The following is a 15904-nucleotide window of genomic DNA, read 5'->3' as shown; positions in this document are numbered from 1 at the left end:
AAATTTAAAGACGCAGCAGGAAAAAAAAAAAAAGAGCCTTTATAAAAATGCAGGTTTAAAATGTTTATGCTTTTGTACCAGCCTAGTTGCACCTTAGAATCTGCCATTTCATAAATAAAATACGGATGGCATAGACTATAATTTGGTGATAGCTACCCCAGGACATATCTAGATGCACTTCTGTTATTTTAATTAAATACTGCATTATGGTTTGTGACAACTACACAGCTACAGCGTAAATGAATTCAGAATTAAAGTGTTACTTAGGCATCCAGTAATTTTTGTTTCATTCCTCAGTTTTACAAAGCAAATAGCTATAAAATCAAGATGTTTGTTCATTTACAGATGGAGCAGGATTGTTGCTGTTTTTTTTCTCCTTAATCCTCATGCACAAAAAGAAGGCAGAGCTCAGGCTGGCTCCCAACACTCCCAGCTTATGAGCCACATCACAAAGGAAAGTACATCCTCTTGACTATAATGTGAAATGCTGAATATTAATTGCTGGTATTATGCTTATCTTTCTAGCCGGGGTCTGTCTTTTAACAATTATTCTGATGGGCTGCAGTCTTGCACTGCCACAAGATTTTTCTCCTTTTTTTAACAGAAACCTATTTGATTTTATTCTATTAAAAAAATCTTAAAGTTCACAATGCTCTTAGAAGTTTTTAGTATCTGGAACTCTTCCCCAAAATAGAATACTAGTGGGAACAGAGAAACTGCCGTATTTCTTTGCTAAAAAGATGATGCACCCTTCTGCATCTAAAATAAAAAAACATTTTTCTTTCTAGCAATATTAATGTTTCCTTAATGAAACTGGAGAGGGCATTACAATCTGATACAACCAATTGGTTAGTTTAAATGTCACTTCCCTAACAAATCATGAGAAAGGTTCAGGCTGTTCTCATCTAACAGGCACAGATTTTCACTCAAAATTAATATGGCAGAGTAAAAGGATTTTTGTTCAAATCTGAGGATTTAATTGTATCTTTAATGTGTCATATGTCAAGATGAAAGTTTTTAAATAGCAAGTTTCCTGAAACCATTTTCTATTATTTCTAGTTTGAGAATCAATATAACCTTTTTATTAGCCTTTAAATACCATACGTCTGGCAACGTCTGCTAATTCAAGTGTTTCTGTGTTCTAACCAATTACCCCAAGTTCCCCATTACTAATCCTGTACTGTATAGGAGCTACGCCCTGTATGTTTGCAGCGAGGCTATAATTTGCTTTAATATTTTGCTAGTTTGGTAGGAGAGCTGGATCCATACACTACCAAGAAACACTGGCAGACAGGTTTGGGGAGGCTGAGTTCCTTTTGAGAAAATAATTACGCAGAAACAAAGCATTGTGATTCCTTTTTAAATAGAGCATCTCACTGAAATGTCATCCAGCCTCTCTGGCAGATTAGTGAGGAGTTTATTACTAAATCTCTGTCTAATAAACGTGCAGTTGACTCTGGAGGAGCTGCTTGTTATAATACTGGCAGTGGGAAATGGAGGGAATGTCACAGTTAAAGACACAAATTTTCCCCATAATATATTCGAATGGAAACCTCTGAATCCAATACTACATGGGCATATCTAATAAATTCACAATATTTCAGCCTCAACAGCCTTCACCGGTTAGTTTTAAAGATTTATGTGGTAAAAAATTACTCAGTGATGAATATGGTTTATTCTGTGCAGTATTGGAGGTATAAGGAATTAAACTACCGTCTTTAACAGTGAATTTATTATTACCTCTGTCAAAAGACGAAGCTTTAACAGCATTTGTTATAAATTCACTGCAAAATAAATGGCTGGTATTTTTTACACTGGAGTTTGTAAAGCATCAGGCGATTCTGAGCATTAACCTAACTCTACCATGGCTTATATGGTTCTAGGTAAACATTTCTGTGTGGGCCTCACAGTTAATTATCTGATCTGGGACTTTCCACTTGTGTGTGTGTGTGTGTGTGTGTGTGTGTGTGTCTAGAAAATGAAGGGTCCAGGACAACAGTGTAGGAGTAAGGAATAAAGTAGAAAATGCCAATTTTATTCTCTTAAAAAAAAAAATGGGTTTTATAATAAATGACCTGGAGGACAGGGTTGATAAGCAGTTGGGCTTCTTGTTAGCAGGTTTATATGCATGCTTATGCACACACACACACACACACACACAAACACATAAACACCCTCTCCCTTTTGTCCTCTCTTGGAATGGGTGTCCCCTCATTTATAAAAATTACCTGGAAGGAATGGGGCTGCCAGGGTTTGTTCTAGACGATTGGTTCCTGTCTGGGGGAAAGGAATGGCCTCTACTGAATTTGACCGGTGTATGACCGTTGCCTTCCAGCTGACCCCAAATCCCATTCCCATCCTCCCAACTCTATAGCCTCCCATAGGGGTTATTAATGAGAGAAAACACCACCAACATCATCATCTTCATCGTCACAGCACAGTGTTGACCTGCTTGTTAACATGAAATGGGGTGGTGGGGACAGCTTCTGCTTCTCTTTTCCTATCATCATAAATAAGAAAAGATATTTTCCAATGGTATTCCCTTCCCCCACCCCCTTCGCTTAGGTCAGAGGTGAATAATAGCTCTGTGACAGGCATTGATCAGTTTCATCACACTGTTTGGGCAGGCCTGTGCCCCAGGCCTATATTCTCCCCACTTACTACCCCCGAATTACCTCCCAAATAACCCTGCCCATCCCCCACTCAGCCAAGCAGAGGGTATGGTGCCTGAGGAAGTCCTGAATGGACACTAGATGTCACCAAACACCTCCTTTCCCTCAGAGCCCTGAAAAAAAAACAAACGACAAACCCTCATTTAAAGCAATTGAAGGAATTAACTTATCTGTTTTTATGAGGGTTGTTGTCACATTCAACTAAGCACACTTAAAAGAGGAAGTACTGCTGCATTCAGATAATTTTTACAACATACAAATCTCTTTTGGAGGGGATGGGGTCAAGGGAGGGGAAAGGTCTCCATTCTTTAAGTAGTTCTCTGAGGGAGTAGGTGGAGAATACTGGGCTTTAAAAATCCCATTATAATGATATGCTGTTACATATGTTGACATAGTCCAGGTGTGCAGGGAACAGGCCTGCTGCATTCAGATAACTAGCAGCTGGGTTTGGAGCCAGGCTCCAATCTGAGTTTAAATAGCTCCAATCCAGTGCTGGAAGCTAAATTCACTAATGCTGACAAAGTCGATCCATCCTCACCCACATTAAGGCCCACAGTCATCTGACAGCATCAAATGTCGGATATTAAACTTGATCTTGCCTGTAAGGTTTCCTGTTTCCATATTAACTATAGTAGCAGAGAAGACAGCTAATGCCTGGTGAGTTTGGGCCATGAGAATATCTTCCCACCCCAGTGAAGCCACCAGTATAAACTTTACATGGTGCCCAACTTGTTGCTCCAAGGCTCATCTGCATGGGACTAAATAGCTGGACAAACCTTGGAAGAGCCTAAGGACAACTCATGAGGCACCCAACATAAGCCCATAGATGTAACCTGCCTGCTGGGTTAACCTGAAATACAAGACCTCATCCAGGGAGTTCTTTTTAGTCAATTGAAAAGGAGTTTCTCTTTCTAATTTACCTCTTATTGCTGGACAGCTCATGTTAGCACTGTAAATTACTTCTGAAACAGGAGGTTTAATTTTTAAATGGGTGTTAATTTAAGTTATCTCACACAGTAGAACAAGCACCTTTATTATTTGGAAAGAAGGTTCTCTAGTGAGAGACCTTGGAGCCAGGAAGACAGAGTCACTTCTTTGAAATCTGGGACTGTGACTTGTCTTATCTGGAAGAGGCTTCTTACCTCCTTTCCTCCCTCTTGTAATAAATGCCCATAGCAGTGCCAGTCTACAGAGGAACCTTATGATCCTCAGATAAAAGGAACTAAGCCAGGGCCCAGCCATTGCAGCATGGAGGGTGATTCAGCACCTGCCCCGTCATGCCTGGTGCCCAGGCTGAATGGATTTTTGGAGTACACCTGTTGTTGAACCCCTGCCAAGTACTGATGGCCACTAACCCCCAAATCACTTTTCCCCGCTGTTGATGTTTGGAATGTCAGACAGGACTGAGCAGCAGCCGGCGTGTATTTCAAACACAGCAGATGGATTTTTATATTAGCTCCTATTTCATGTTCAGGCAGAGCAACCGCCACACTAAAACCGCAGCCTCAATGCTGCCGAGTTTGCTTCTGTGAGATTAATTCTGTGAAATTAATTGGGACAAGATTGAAAAGGAAATTAAAATGCAGCTGAGTGAACAGGCCTTTCAAACACCTTTTTCCTGCTCTATCCAAACTTGAATTCTGTGGTGGTCGCAGGCATCGTGGGAAGTAATTTACGAGAGGCAGGCTCTCAGGAGCCATTGGTTACGTATGAGGAGACCTGCACAAGCGCCACAATCTGGAGCCACTGAAGAGCACTAAACACCCCGCTGTGGCCTGAGCTGTCCCAGTACTGGGTGGAAGCAGAGCTCAGTCCCTGCACCAGAAAGAGCTGTTCAGAAATATCTGGGCCTGAAAGGAATGCGGGAACATCCACTGGATGCACAGATCTGCTTCGTTACTAAAATCTCCCTTTAATATGTTTCAGGACCCAGACTGGAACTCAGTGAATCAAGTGGGCATGTAACTGCATGAGGCCTAGGAGTGTATAGATATGCTTATGCACACACACACACACACACAAGTATGCAGAAATGTGTTAGGGGAGGTCAGCGGGAGTCCTGCTGACTGTGCCATTGGTTACGGTTTCAGAGCTTGGGTACATGGCTCTGGCCTCTCATGCAATGGGCGGCTTGAACGATTGGTCAATATTGTCAGTGATGAACTCTCTCAGGCCAGGAAAGGCATAGTGGGTTTCCATGTAGGCCTTTTCACAGGATGGCTTTTCATTTCTAAGTGAGAACGTTTTGTGCTTTTGAGCATCTTTCTGAAGAGTTCTTGGCAGGGCAGGCTACATTTTTTTCTCTCAATTCACCAACAATTTAGTGAACTCTAGGATGTACCCAACACTGACCCAAAAAGTCTACTTTATTGTTAAAAGAAGGGAATATAATTAATAATAGTTACCATTTCCTAGATGTCAAGCACTTCTTCATACAAAGTCTTTAATGTAAGCATTGCAACACTCTATAAATAGAAATTATTCTAATTTTCACAGATGAGGAGACTGAGGATTAGCACAATTAAGTGACTTTGCTCAGGGTCACATAAGTAACCCATTTGTTACCAACTTGCTTCCCTAAGTATAGTACAGGCGATGGGCATATGGGGTGCATTTTTCCTGCCCAGCCAATTGTCCTCTCTTTAAAAATATCTGGAAAAGATTTTAAAGAAAAGTATAAATAGTTCTCTTTCTGGGATCATTTTGCCCAAAAGCCCAAGGCCTAACAGACTCTCCTGGCCCTAGGCTTCTAGGATTCAAGATTGGGTCATACATGGGCAACTATTAAGAAACAGCAGGTAGCAGGAGCCCAAGAAAAAAGATGTTACCTCTATATCCCCTTCCTCATCCAGGGACCACCACTCCTCAACTCTCACCTCAGAATATTTCTTTTATCACATGAAGAGAGAGGGGGAAACCAGACGCATTTATGAGGGCCAAAAAACAAAAGAGCTCGTAATAGAAATTTTTGTTTGTTTAATCTGAATAAATAATTAAAGCTAAAACACATATTTGTATGGAATTTCTTTAGCAGTTTTGCAGTATCAACCTCACCATGTTTACAACAGGAATGTTTGAGGTGGAAGGAACCTTAGAGGTCATCCAACACAACTCTTGCATTTTACAGGTAAGGAAACTGGTCCAGGTAAGCTGAGCTGCCCCCAGTGGCATCTTGTCTTTTGTTTCTCAGGGAAATAGTCTTCTCCAGATTCCTAAACCCAGGACTTTCTTGCCTGACAGATGTTCTACTGACAATAGAGCAAAAGTAAAATGGAGATTTTTAGATACTGTTTTTCTGGACCAAACTCAGCTTGGGTCAGCTCTGTTCCTCCAGGTGTGAGAGGCAGGCTGCAGAGTGTAACTGGCTCCAATAAAGGAAGCCAGCTGGGGCAAAGTAGAATGAATTTAGGAGCCATATGAGAGGAAATTCTAGAGATTAGGAGTTACTGAATGTCTGAATAGACAGACAGCTGAGAATAGTAGTGGAATCTCCTTTTCTGTCTGAAATGGTTCATTTGTGCTTCTTAAAGGCAAGGGAATGGATTGGGTGGCCTTTCAAGGTTCCTTCCTGTCCAAGGACCCTTATTGAGTTAGGTAATATAATAAAGGTAAATCCAATCTGAAATGCTCCCCAAGCCAACCTTAACTGGAATGAAGCTTTATGAGGAAAACTCCAGTTGAGCTTCTAGCCTCTCATTTCTGCCTCTGACATGCAGGGATTAGCACCATGGAGAAGGGAGGCAGCTAGTGTGCTTCTGGGGGAAGAAATGCACCACTGCAGTGATAAGGAATGAAAATGGATTTCAGACCTTCCAAAGGATGGAGAAAGAAGCCCTACAGAACCAGGGTATTCTCACTGAAGCAAACTCTGATCTATTAGCTTTTAGTAATGCAAGAGGGGAAGGTGGATTGATTAAAAAAAAAACAAAACAGGTTGGGGAGTTTCCCCATGCTCTTTGGTATCTCTTAAAAATACAACAGCCATGGTAACCACAGACAGCTCTCTACTGCAGGGCAAGTCACCGCACAGTCCCTTCTAAATGGAAGAAAGGGACCCCCAGTGAGAAGCCATTAACAAAGGCAAAAGACATGCAAAACAAACAAAATAATCAGGACCGAGAGGGAAGGCCAGTAGAAGGTCTGGCTCTGTTCTCCCCCGCTCCTGCTGCAGGCACCTCAGACAATGTAAACAGTTAATTTGTTCACCTGCAGGCTCTGGGCAAACAGAGGCCTGGTCACACCTGAGTGCATAACTCGATTACCCCTGTAATGCCAGCGTGGTAATGTACACAAATTCTATTACACGGCAAACCTTGCTTTCGGGCATTTGAAATACCAATCAGGCCAATGTCCACTCCCTTCTTTGCTTCCAATTTATTCTTGGTGTATTGGAGCTGTACCGGAATGGCACTAGGGTAGCGGTAAATTAGGACCCTGGAAGAAATCACCAGAAGGTTGTGATCTCACTCTGCAGGGCTTGTAGGCCTTCTATTCTCTCAGGAAGGGTTGGGTCTGAATTTGGTCCTTGTTCAAAAGGAACTAGTTGGCGAACTACTGAAAAGTACCTTGGGTCAGCTCTGGTCTGTTCTTAAGGGGCTTATGGTATATTTCAAACCAAGACAAACTCTTGGCCAAGGTAGAAACAGCCACAGAATAAGATAAATGACAAATGAAAATTATTGGTTTTCAATTTTCCTTTATGGAATCCACATACTCATCAATTAAGATCTAACTGTGCTATTTAAAAGAAGTGTTTATAGATACTTATTGCATAGAGAACTTTAAATAAGTTTTTTTTTAGGGACATAACCTATTTCCTTAACCCACCTATATGGAATGTATGTAGTCTTTCTCTACAAAGATGGTGCTGACTGATCCCTCAAACAGTAGATCATGAGTTCTGAATCTTCATGCTGGTAACCGATCTGCAATGACCTAGCCCACCCCTCTTTCCTCCCCCATTTCTTTTAGGATCAACAAAACTATTTGTGAGATGGTTAGTTGAGGCTAGAGGTTACCTTTGTGGCTGAGGAAGAGAGTAAGTTAGCTGAGCTGGCCCTTATAGGACTGGATTCAATATATTGGCCTTATCAGTACTTGCTCAAACCAACTGAGCTAACTAGCTCTGACTCCTCCCCCTCATACATAATTATATTATAGTCATATAAATGAAATAAGGCAGCTGACTTAGCTAGAATGTTTTTAAGAGTAGTGTATAGTAATAAATTATGTACACAGTAATGACCTTTCAAGTACCACGAGACCCTAAAAAGATCGAATTTTGATTAGTGTAATTTTAGTGTTATGTTTATGTCATTGTATTTTTAAATTTAAAAATTGTTTCCTGAATCTAAATTTTCAGGGAAGTTTTTCTGTAAGAATTATAAATCAATGGAAATTTACTCTGTGTATGAGGGAGCCATGTAATACAAACAAGAGAAGTACATGACATGGAGTAATTCTGATTATGGTTGATTACATCATCAAGAGTGACAAATTGACTTCTGATCCAAGCCCCACACTCATTGTCCTTACCTTGCTCAGAATGCGAATGAGGTCACCCCGCTGGAAGGACAGTTCGTCTGGCTGGTCACCATGGCAATCCCATAGGCCCTGGTAATAACTGGCATAGTCCACTGATCAAAGAGAGGAGAAATAAAAGTTAAAAGGACTGTCTTTTTCCATGGAGCCCACATTTTTGCTACAAATGGAAACCAGAGTTCTGATACTGCCCCAAGAAAACCTAAGATTCAAGGGGGTCAGGATGAGATGCAGACACTCAGCAAGAGCAAAGGACTGTGGGAGAAAAAGGTCATTAACTAACATTAAATATTTACAGATCACCCTTAGCCAGATGCTATTCAATAATATGAAAAATACATTATTTTATTAATAAAAGAAAATCAGGCAGGTAATTTTTCACTTGGTTTGTTACTAAGCAGCAAAGGGATTTCCTGCCCAACTTTCTTGATCCAGGGTATCTAAACCATGCAGTGCATCTTTTCACTATGCATTTGAAGGAATGGGCTAAGTCTCTGACTTCTGCCTATTTACAAGACAGGCGGCGTCAGCCAGCATGTGTCTGCATCACAGTCTCACGTGTCGGCCTCGTCTTTTCCACAGGAACTTCATCCTGGGCACTTCCCACCCAGGTACTCTGTGAGGTAATCACCAATAAATACAGCAATGAAGAGCCCATTCTTTAAGTGGAACCGGGGCGGGGGGTGCCTCTCATCCATTACTACTAAATTCTGGGTGGGCTGGCCCTTTTCCAGCATCTCATTTGTAGACCCTGAACATGTCTGCCAAGATTTATCTGCAAGCCCCTAGGGGAACAGAAACCAAAGTGATCTGCATTAAAAATGAAAGCGACTGAAAACGACAAACCGAAGCTTTAGAAGCAGCTGGAGAGATTTACTGGGCTTCTCAGCGAGACTAGGTGGCAGTGATGCCATGGGACAGCCATCGATTCTTAACAATGAAGAATTTGTATTGATCTTCTTCTACCCGGAAAGGTTAAACACTAGGGAACAAAGTGGGAGAGATCTGGGGATTTGAATGGCAGGAGAGCTAATGCCCACTAGACCAGGGATAATGTGGCAGTGCTCCCCATTCCTTAGGATGCTATATATGGGATCTGTAAGCAAAGCACCTACCAAAGACGAAATTCCTATTCCTGGGAGTCAGGGATCGTGGGTTCTATTAAAATTTAAGTGATTTCAGGGGACCCTGTTCTATTGGTTTCCACTTTTCCCTTCATGTGTCCTGACCCTCCCATGAGGAATGATGGTGTTAGTCTCTGAGGGTAGGAATAGATGGGGGGCAAGTGGACAATGGGGGACAGAGGCCCTGTTATATTTGCTTTTTTCTACTTGTTCCTAACTCATGAGCAATTCAAATAATAAAAGCACAGGGGAACAAAACCCCTATATATCTCCGGAAAAGAACTTCAGTAGGAATCTTGAAGCACACAAAAACGAGGAGAAACATTTAGTTAAGACTCAGATATTGCAGACAGAAGTGACAATGTTAATTATATAGAAACTCAGGCATGTTTTCTTTACACAGAAAATAATTTCTATATGTAGTAGACAACAGAGGGCAGCAAACAAGACAACTATATTGGAAACATTCTGCCACAGAGTTAAAAAAATATGTTTGGAAGAAAAATACACTGGGAGAAAAATGCTAACTATTGAAAAGACAAGGCTTATTTTTTTTTATGTATCAGTATATGAAATAATAAAGACAAGTCCCTGGAAAGTGAAAATGGTTTCCCAGAGGATCTATTAATGCATTTTTAGTTGATTAATCACCCCAAGATTTTGACAAAATTAGGAATGGAAAGTATATTGATGTCAGTATTCTTCATGGATTTATATACGGTAGAGAAAATCACTTAATAAAAATAGATTTTTAAAACAACTTTGAAATCATGATAGACTGACAAAGTTATCTTGGCTTTTTCTGGCCTAGCAGATAGTCACTGAGGGGTACTGCTCCCCACAGTCCTGGATGTGGGATAGCCCTAAGATTATGAGTACCTTTTGGGTATATATGTAAAAGGTGACTTGATATTGGTTATGTTAGACACCTGGGAGAACACTGTGTATTCTAAAAGCACAATAGATCACAAGGAAAGCAAGGAGCTAGGAAGAAAACAAATGCCTTTCAAGGAAAAACAGAGATAGAAAATGTCTTCAGTACTTCATAAGCTAAAGGCCAAAAAGAACTCGAGAATCCAGGAACTGAAATCATCAGAACTAGAACCATGGAAGGACAGCTCTGAAAAATAGCCAACTGAAGAACTAGCTACAGGGACTTGCTGTCTAGACAGAGGTACTGGTATTAAGGAGGAACTCCTGAGTTAGATGAGACTGGCTTCTGTATTGCAGACGCCCTGTTTAATATATGCGTGATTTGCATTCATGTGTCTGTGTGCACAGAGCTTCATTACATTCATTCCTCAGCATTCAACTGACATGTACGCAGCATCAACCAAGTGCCAGGGACTGTACTAGATGCTGGAAATTCTGTATTGGCCATACAGCCCTTGCACTTAGGGTTACCATCCAGTAGGGGAGGCACTGTGAGACAGACTCATGCATTATTTTTTTATGATTATGCTACACCTTCAAAGGAGAGGTTGAGGGTGCTATGTATAATGGGGAATCTAACCTCTGACAGGTCACGGAGGGTTTCCCCCAAGCTTTACTTGTGTTACAAGAATCTGACCAAGTGTGGGTGTAATTTAAATACCTGGAAGAGGGGAAGAGGTAACGGTGAGGAGGGCTTCATTCCTGAAGCTTGGCCTCCCCAGGAAGAGCTTGAAGGCCTGAAAGTTTGCAGGACCAGTCCGACTTCTCCCTAAACTTCCAGCTCATTCAATAAACAAGTGAATGCATGAGGAGACTTTGATGGCTTTTGATCAGTGAGGGACTGGGAACCTGAGAGAGCAGCTTGTCTCTGTGGGCTGGATTAAGGTTCCTTTAGGTTTACACTACTCCGGCAGCAGTCTGAAATCAGAAATGGTGCAGCATTCTGACCATTTAATTAATTCAGAACATCCTCTTTCTCATTTTGAGGACATTATTCCATCTAATTATTTTTTTTTCCAGTCTGTCCATTTGGAATGAAAAACAAAAGAATAAAGCTTAATGCCAGCATTTCTCAATGTCTCTCCAAAAAAACGTAACTCTGCATTAAATAAAGCCTGGTAATTCAAAAGCAAAGCACTAATATATTCAGCATAAAACAGACAGAGGACCTAGAGCAATAATGACACCACTAATAACTAAAACAGTTATAACAATTAACAACAATTACAATGATAGAGAAGCTAATGGGTACGATCACTGCATTTAAATTGCTAGCAGAGCTGAGAAAGACTTTTTCTAGAGGAAAAAAAAAAGGGCAGTATCTTATTTTCTTCATCTCACGTAAGGGAAGCTAAGCTCCAAGCAAACAAAATGTCATAGGAAGAATAGCAACAGACCAAGTAAAAAATATACTGTTTTCCTCTTTTCTAGGTATTTATTGCAAAGCATTTGTCTTTCCACACCAAGTTCTTTATAACCAATGATAGTCATTTCTCCTGTAAGTGAGGCCAAGTTGGCGGTCCTGTTGACAGAATCAATATCTGAAGATGTGCCTCTATGACGTTGAGAGTTCCACAGTAAAAGGACCAGGACACCTTCCTGCCTCTCCTGCTCCTTAGGCACAAGCAGAGCTTAACTGTGTGCCTTCCAGAGTTCATGTCACCTTGGGCTTTTGTTTGGGAGGCATTGGGTAGCTCCAGAATTCAAGCTCTGACCAAAGAAAAGATGCTAAAGGCAGGTCAGCATGTTGTTTACATTTTTCTGATGAGCCAAAGAACTGTGTCAATGAGGCCTGCCACTGGGCACAATTATTTAATTATTATGGAAAGGACAGACAACACAAGAAGACAGAGATAAAGCTCACCTTTGAGCTAGAACATGGGTGCATGAGAAATGGACAGAGAAGGCCAAAGCAGCAGCCCATTGGAAGGGACTTGAAATGTTCTCTAGGCCAGGCAGGAAAGGCTACTGTGTTCAGTCCATTAAAGCAGACTCAGTCTGATGCCTCATGAACTATTTCAGAAGGAAAAGCACAAAGAAATGACTATGACACCAGAACTGGAAGGGCAACTGAACAATAATACCATTTTCTTATTTTCATAGCCCTTTAATTTTGTTTTGAAATTACTGCTGTCCTTAACATAAGTATGATCTTGAAGTGCAGGACGCTCACAGATCCTGATTTTTCCCTCTTGTGCTTCTTCCATTGTGCTAAAATTGTAGCTGGCTGATGATCAACTCACGTTTGCTCTTGGGAAATAATAAGGTTTCAAAAAATAAGAGTTGCAAATACCTCTGTGGCTTCTCTCTGCTTCTTTTGTGTAAGTTCACTCCATTGGCAGGCACTGGGGTGGAAAAAGTGCCTCAGAGATGGAAGCTTATCAGCAACTGTTTTACTGTACATGGACTCCTCTGGCTGATGCTGCTCACAGTTTCAGAGCAAAAACAACCTCTTTCAAGCTCTTCCTTGGTCAGAGGTTTGATATACCTGAGGATGATTTGTACCTTTATTTCACATGGCATACCCAAGCAAATGGCCCATAGTTTTCATATAAGCAGCATAGAGGGAGTTTTGTTTTTGGTTACCTAGACACTGCCTTCTCATGACAGGCAAGGGAGATAAGCTCTCATCACTGAAGACACTTAGTGTTCTACTGTTAGGCTGATGGGCTGGAATTTAGTGAAGATCTGAGGTGTTGAAGAGTCGCTCATTAAAATAACCCTGTTACTAACAGTCATGCTACAGACCAAGCTTTTTATAGATTGAACAATCAATACTACAAGGCTGTGATAGATTTTCTAGGTAACAGAATAAAATAAAATAAATTACATCTTATAGGGTCATTAACACCTAATAAGGATAAACTGAATTTCTTTTTTCCCCTTTTCTGTTAAGATCTAGTTGGGCTTTAAAAATGTTAGCAATTCAATCAGGGAAAAGCACAGCATTCCTGGGAACAGAATCCCTGGGACAGTGGAGAAAAAGTACACGGATTTTAAAGGTAACCCTGCTAGCCATGGAATCTTTCAGGAGAAAAGATTTTCCCCCCAGAAATGCACGTGGTACCTGAGAAAAGCTAAGTGAACCAAACTTGTGTAGCTTGCCTGTTACATAAGAACTCACATTGTCCTAGGGTTCTGTGCTTTTTATATGCCTTCAGTGGGGCTACCTACCAGTCCCTTGAACCTCTATATCTTATTGTTATAAAGCTAAGTGATGACACCTGGATGTTACATATTTGTTGCTGTTTCTATAGCTCCTTTGGAGAACAGGCACTATATAAATTCAATAAATAAATAAGTAAACACAAATAAAAATTCCTGCCTCAGATTCTGCAGAGAGAGCAAAAAGTCCTCTGTTTTTTAATCACTGAGACACCAATCATTATAACTGGTGGGAAGTATAAACCATAGAAACATATTTAGAGCTCACTATACTTCAGCAACACCTATTTTGGAGGCAGAAAGCATGAGGAGCAAAAGTGTTTTTTTAAAAAGCCTACATGAATTATAACTATTGGAACAGGTAAGAAATAAATCTCTCCTTACCCTCCCAGGTAGAACCTTAGAAAGAAAGGTGGAAGGAGGAAATGAGATGAGAGAGGGGTCTGAAAATGACTCAGACTTTTGCTGGAAAACTGCTGCTTCCTGAATGGAGTTTAATATGAAGTTGGCCATAGGCAGCTTACAATTACTCCACCCAAGCTCCTAACATGAAGTGTTTTTTTCTTATGCTGGTGATGGAAGTTGGTTGAGAAAAGACGTACATGTACAGATTTACTGTTGGAATATTGTACTGCAAGTGAAAACATTTCAGAATGGACTTAATTACATCGTTAACTGTCATGCGGGGCTTACTTGCAGCTACGGGAACACTGCTGTATCATATCTCAGTTCTTTCTTTTTCCTCCCCTGCTTTGACACATAGCTTCTGATGCTACCTCTTTGCTATCTTTTATCTCCCCTGGGAGAAGCTGGGCATTTACTAAGTTGGGTTCTTCACTAAACCTGTTAGAGATGCGCTTTCTACAAAGAATGAACCAAGGAAGGGGCTTCTGCTGAATGCATAACAAAGAGAAGAAAAAGCACAAGGAAAGGAAGAGAGAGGGGAATGGGAAGAGGTAGAGCCAGAGAAATGGAGAAGAAGCAGGGAGTGAAAGAGGGAAAGAACTCCTAGGCTTAAGACTTTCATAGAATCTCTAAGGAAAAATTAGCTAGTATCTAAATGAGCCACAATTCAGGCTCTGCTGATGGGCAGAATGCCCTTGAGGTGGCCCTGGCAATGCACATTTTTCTACTGACAACGATGGAATAGGTCCTTGGTCCACTTAAGGAGGCTTTAGAAGGGATCTGACCTTAGAAAGGATGGGCTCACTAACAGCCTGAAGCATGGTTAACAGTCTGGGATGAATAAGATGTAATTTTGTATTCAACAAACCTGTTACATATTCATTTCCAAATGTGCCTGGAATCAAACCAGGCCATCAGAAGTCAGCATCACCAAGCAATTCTATCCTTCACCCTGCGTTCACTTTTCAGATCTGACACATTTCCATTCCCCTCTGAACTTGCAATCTTCGGGACTCTCAGAGAAGAGACATTTCCATTCTTTCCATTCTCAATCCTCTGATCTCTCAGAGATGAGGCAATTCTATTTTCACTGTACTGATTTAAGAAATACTGATAGGAAAAAATAAATATCTGGTTTGGCTTCCCAACCTCTCTAGGATTAATCTTAGCTGTTCTGGGAACATTAATTAAAGTGGCTGCTTTTAAAGTTAACGTATTTCTGTATCCGGTCACCTTATTTGGGGCTTTTGAGGTTGACGCAGCAGTATCCTCTTAATTAGCGAGTCTGGTAATGTCTGTAGTTTGGAGAAAGGTGCTTTCTTCAGTCAGAGACCCGAATGTCCTACCCAGGGCTTGCACATTTATGAGGCTCTCATACCTACTTTTTGTGGAGTGCCACTCTCCTCCTCTTCTAGGTCATGCTCTTCATCTGAGGAGTAAACATGATTGGGATTAGCAATCAGTGGTCAGTAGTCTTATATCCATTATACATTTGGGCTTTCTTTCACTGAGTTCATCACACTGTTTTAAGGCAAAAATTACCATGTCCTTTTTTAAAAAAATCATCTCTTACCTCCAGACTGGCCCCTCTCTTTCTTCCCTTCCCATTAATTTATTAACAAACACTTCTAAATGTTTGCTATATGCAAGGCAGTACAGTAGGAACTGGAGATGCAGCAATGGAAAAGACTGGCAGGGTCTCTGCCCTTGTGCAGCTTCCAATCCTCTGGATTATTTAGGTGCCTGTCAGGAGAATCCTAATCTTTCTCCTCAAACCCTATTTCCCTTCTCTGTCTAGAATTCTCTTCAAAATGTATTATCTCCATGTAAGCATCAAGAGTTAGTGTGTGTGTGTATGTGTGTGTGTGTGTGTGAAGCTAAGCACTGTGTTTAAACCCTCCCTGATTAATTAGTCCTTAATGTATCAAGCTTTGTTCAGCTGTAGCAGAAGCTGGTCATGTACACAATTTTATGTTCTTAGTACTTGGGGCTTGTAGTTATCTTTTTAATGTATTATTCAGCCTGCCTTGTTCACTAGAGTGTAAGCTCCTGAGGGCAGATAGA

At 40.9% G+C, this 15904-nt stretch overlaps 1 protein-coding gene and 1 long non-coding RNA gene across 12 annotated transcripts in view; one reads left to right on the top strand and one right to left on the bottom strand.

Annotated features, from left to right (window-relative positions):
* The window catches only part of SKAP1 (src kinase associated phosphoprotein 1), a 267533-nt gene that overhangs the window by 15420 nt on the left and 236209 nt on the right, over nt 1-15904 (bottom strand). For 3 of the 5 annotated variants that reach the window (XM_036999074.2, XM_073235492.1, XM_036999075.2), the window contains 2 exons: nt 15219-15269; nt 8208-8308 (listed from right to left, as the gene is read on the bottom strand). In XM_036999074.2, coding sequence (XP_036854969.2) covers nt 8208-8308; nt 15219-15269 — 152 coding nt within the window. Of the gene's footprint in view, nt 1-8207; nt 8309-12563; nt 12759-15218; nt 15270-15904 lie in introns of those variants that run through there. The other 2 variants (XR_005056207.2, XR_005056206.2) reach the window with 2 other exon arrangements.
* Nucleotides 1-15904, top strand: part of LOC140849123 (uncharacterized) — a 48459-nt gene that overhangs the window by 7436 nt on the left and 25119 nt on the right. For all 7 annotated transcript variants that reach the window (XR_012130719.1, XR_012130720.1, XR_012130717.1 and 4 more), the window contains exon 3: nt 346-5799. This is a non-coding gene — a long non-coding RNA (uncharacterized lncRNA). The remainder of the gene's footprint in view (nt 1-345; nt 5800-15904) is intronic.

Source organism: Manis javanica, chromosome 4 (assembly GCF_040802235.1).
Source record: "Manis javanica isolate MJ-LG chromosome 4, MJ_LKY, whole genome shotgun sequence".
NCBI lineage: Eukaryota > Metazoa > Chordata > Mammalia > Pholidota > Manidae > Manis > Manis javanica.
Note: the sequence above shows the minus strand (reverse complement) of the source record. Positions and strands in the feature narration are given on the sequence as shown.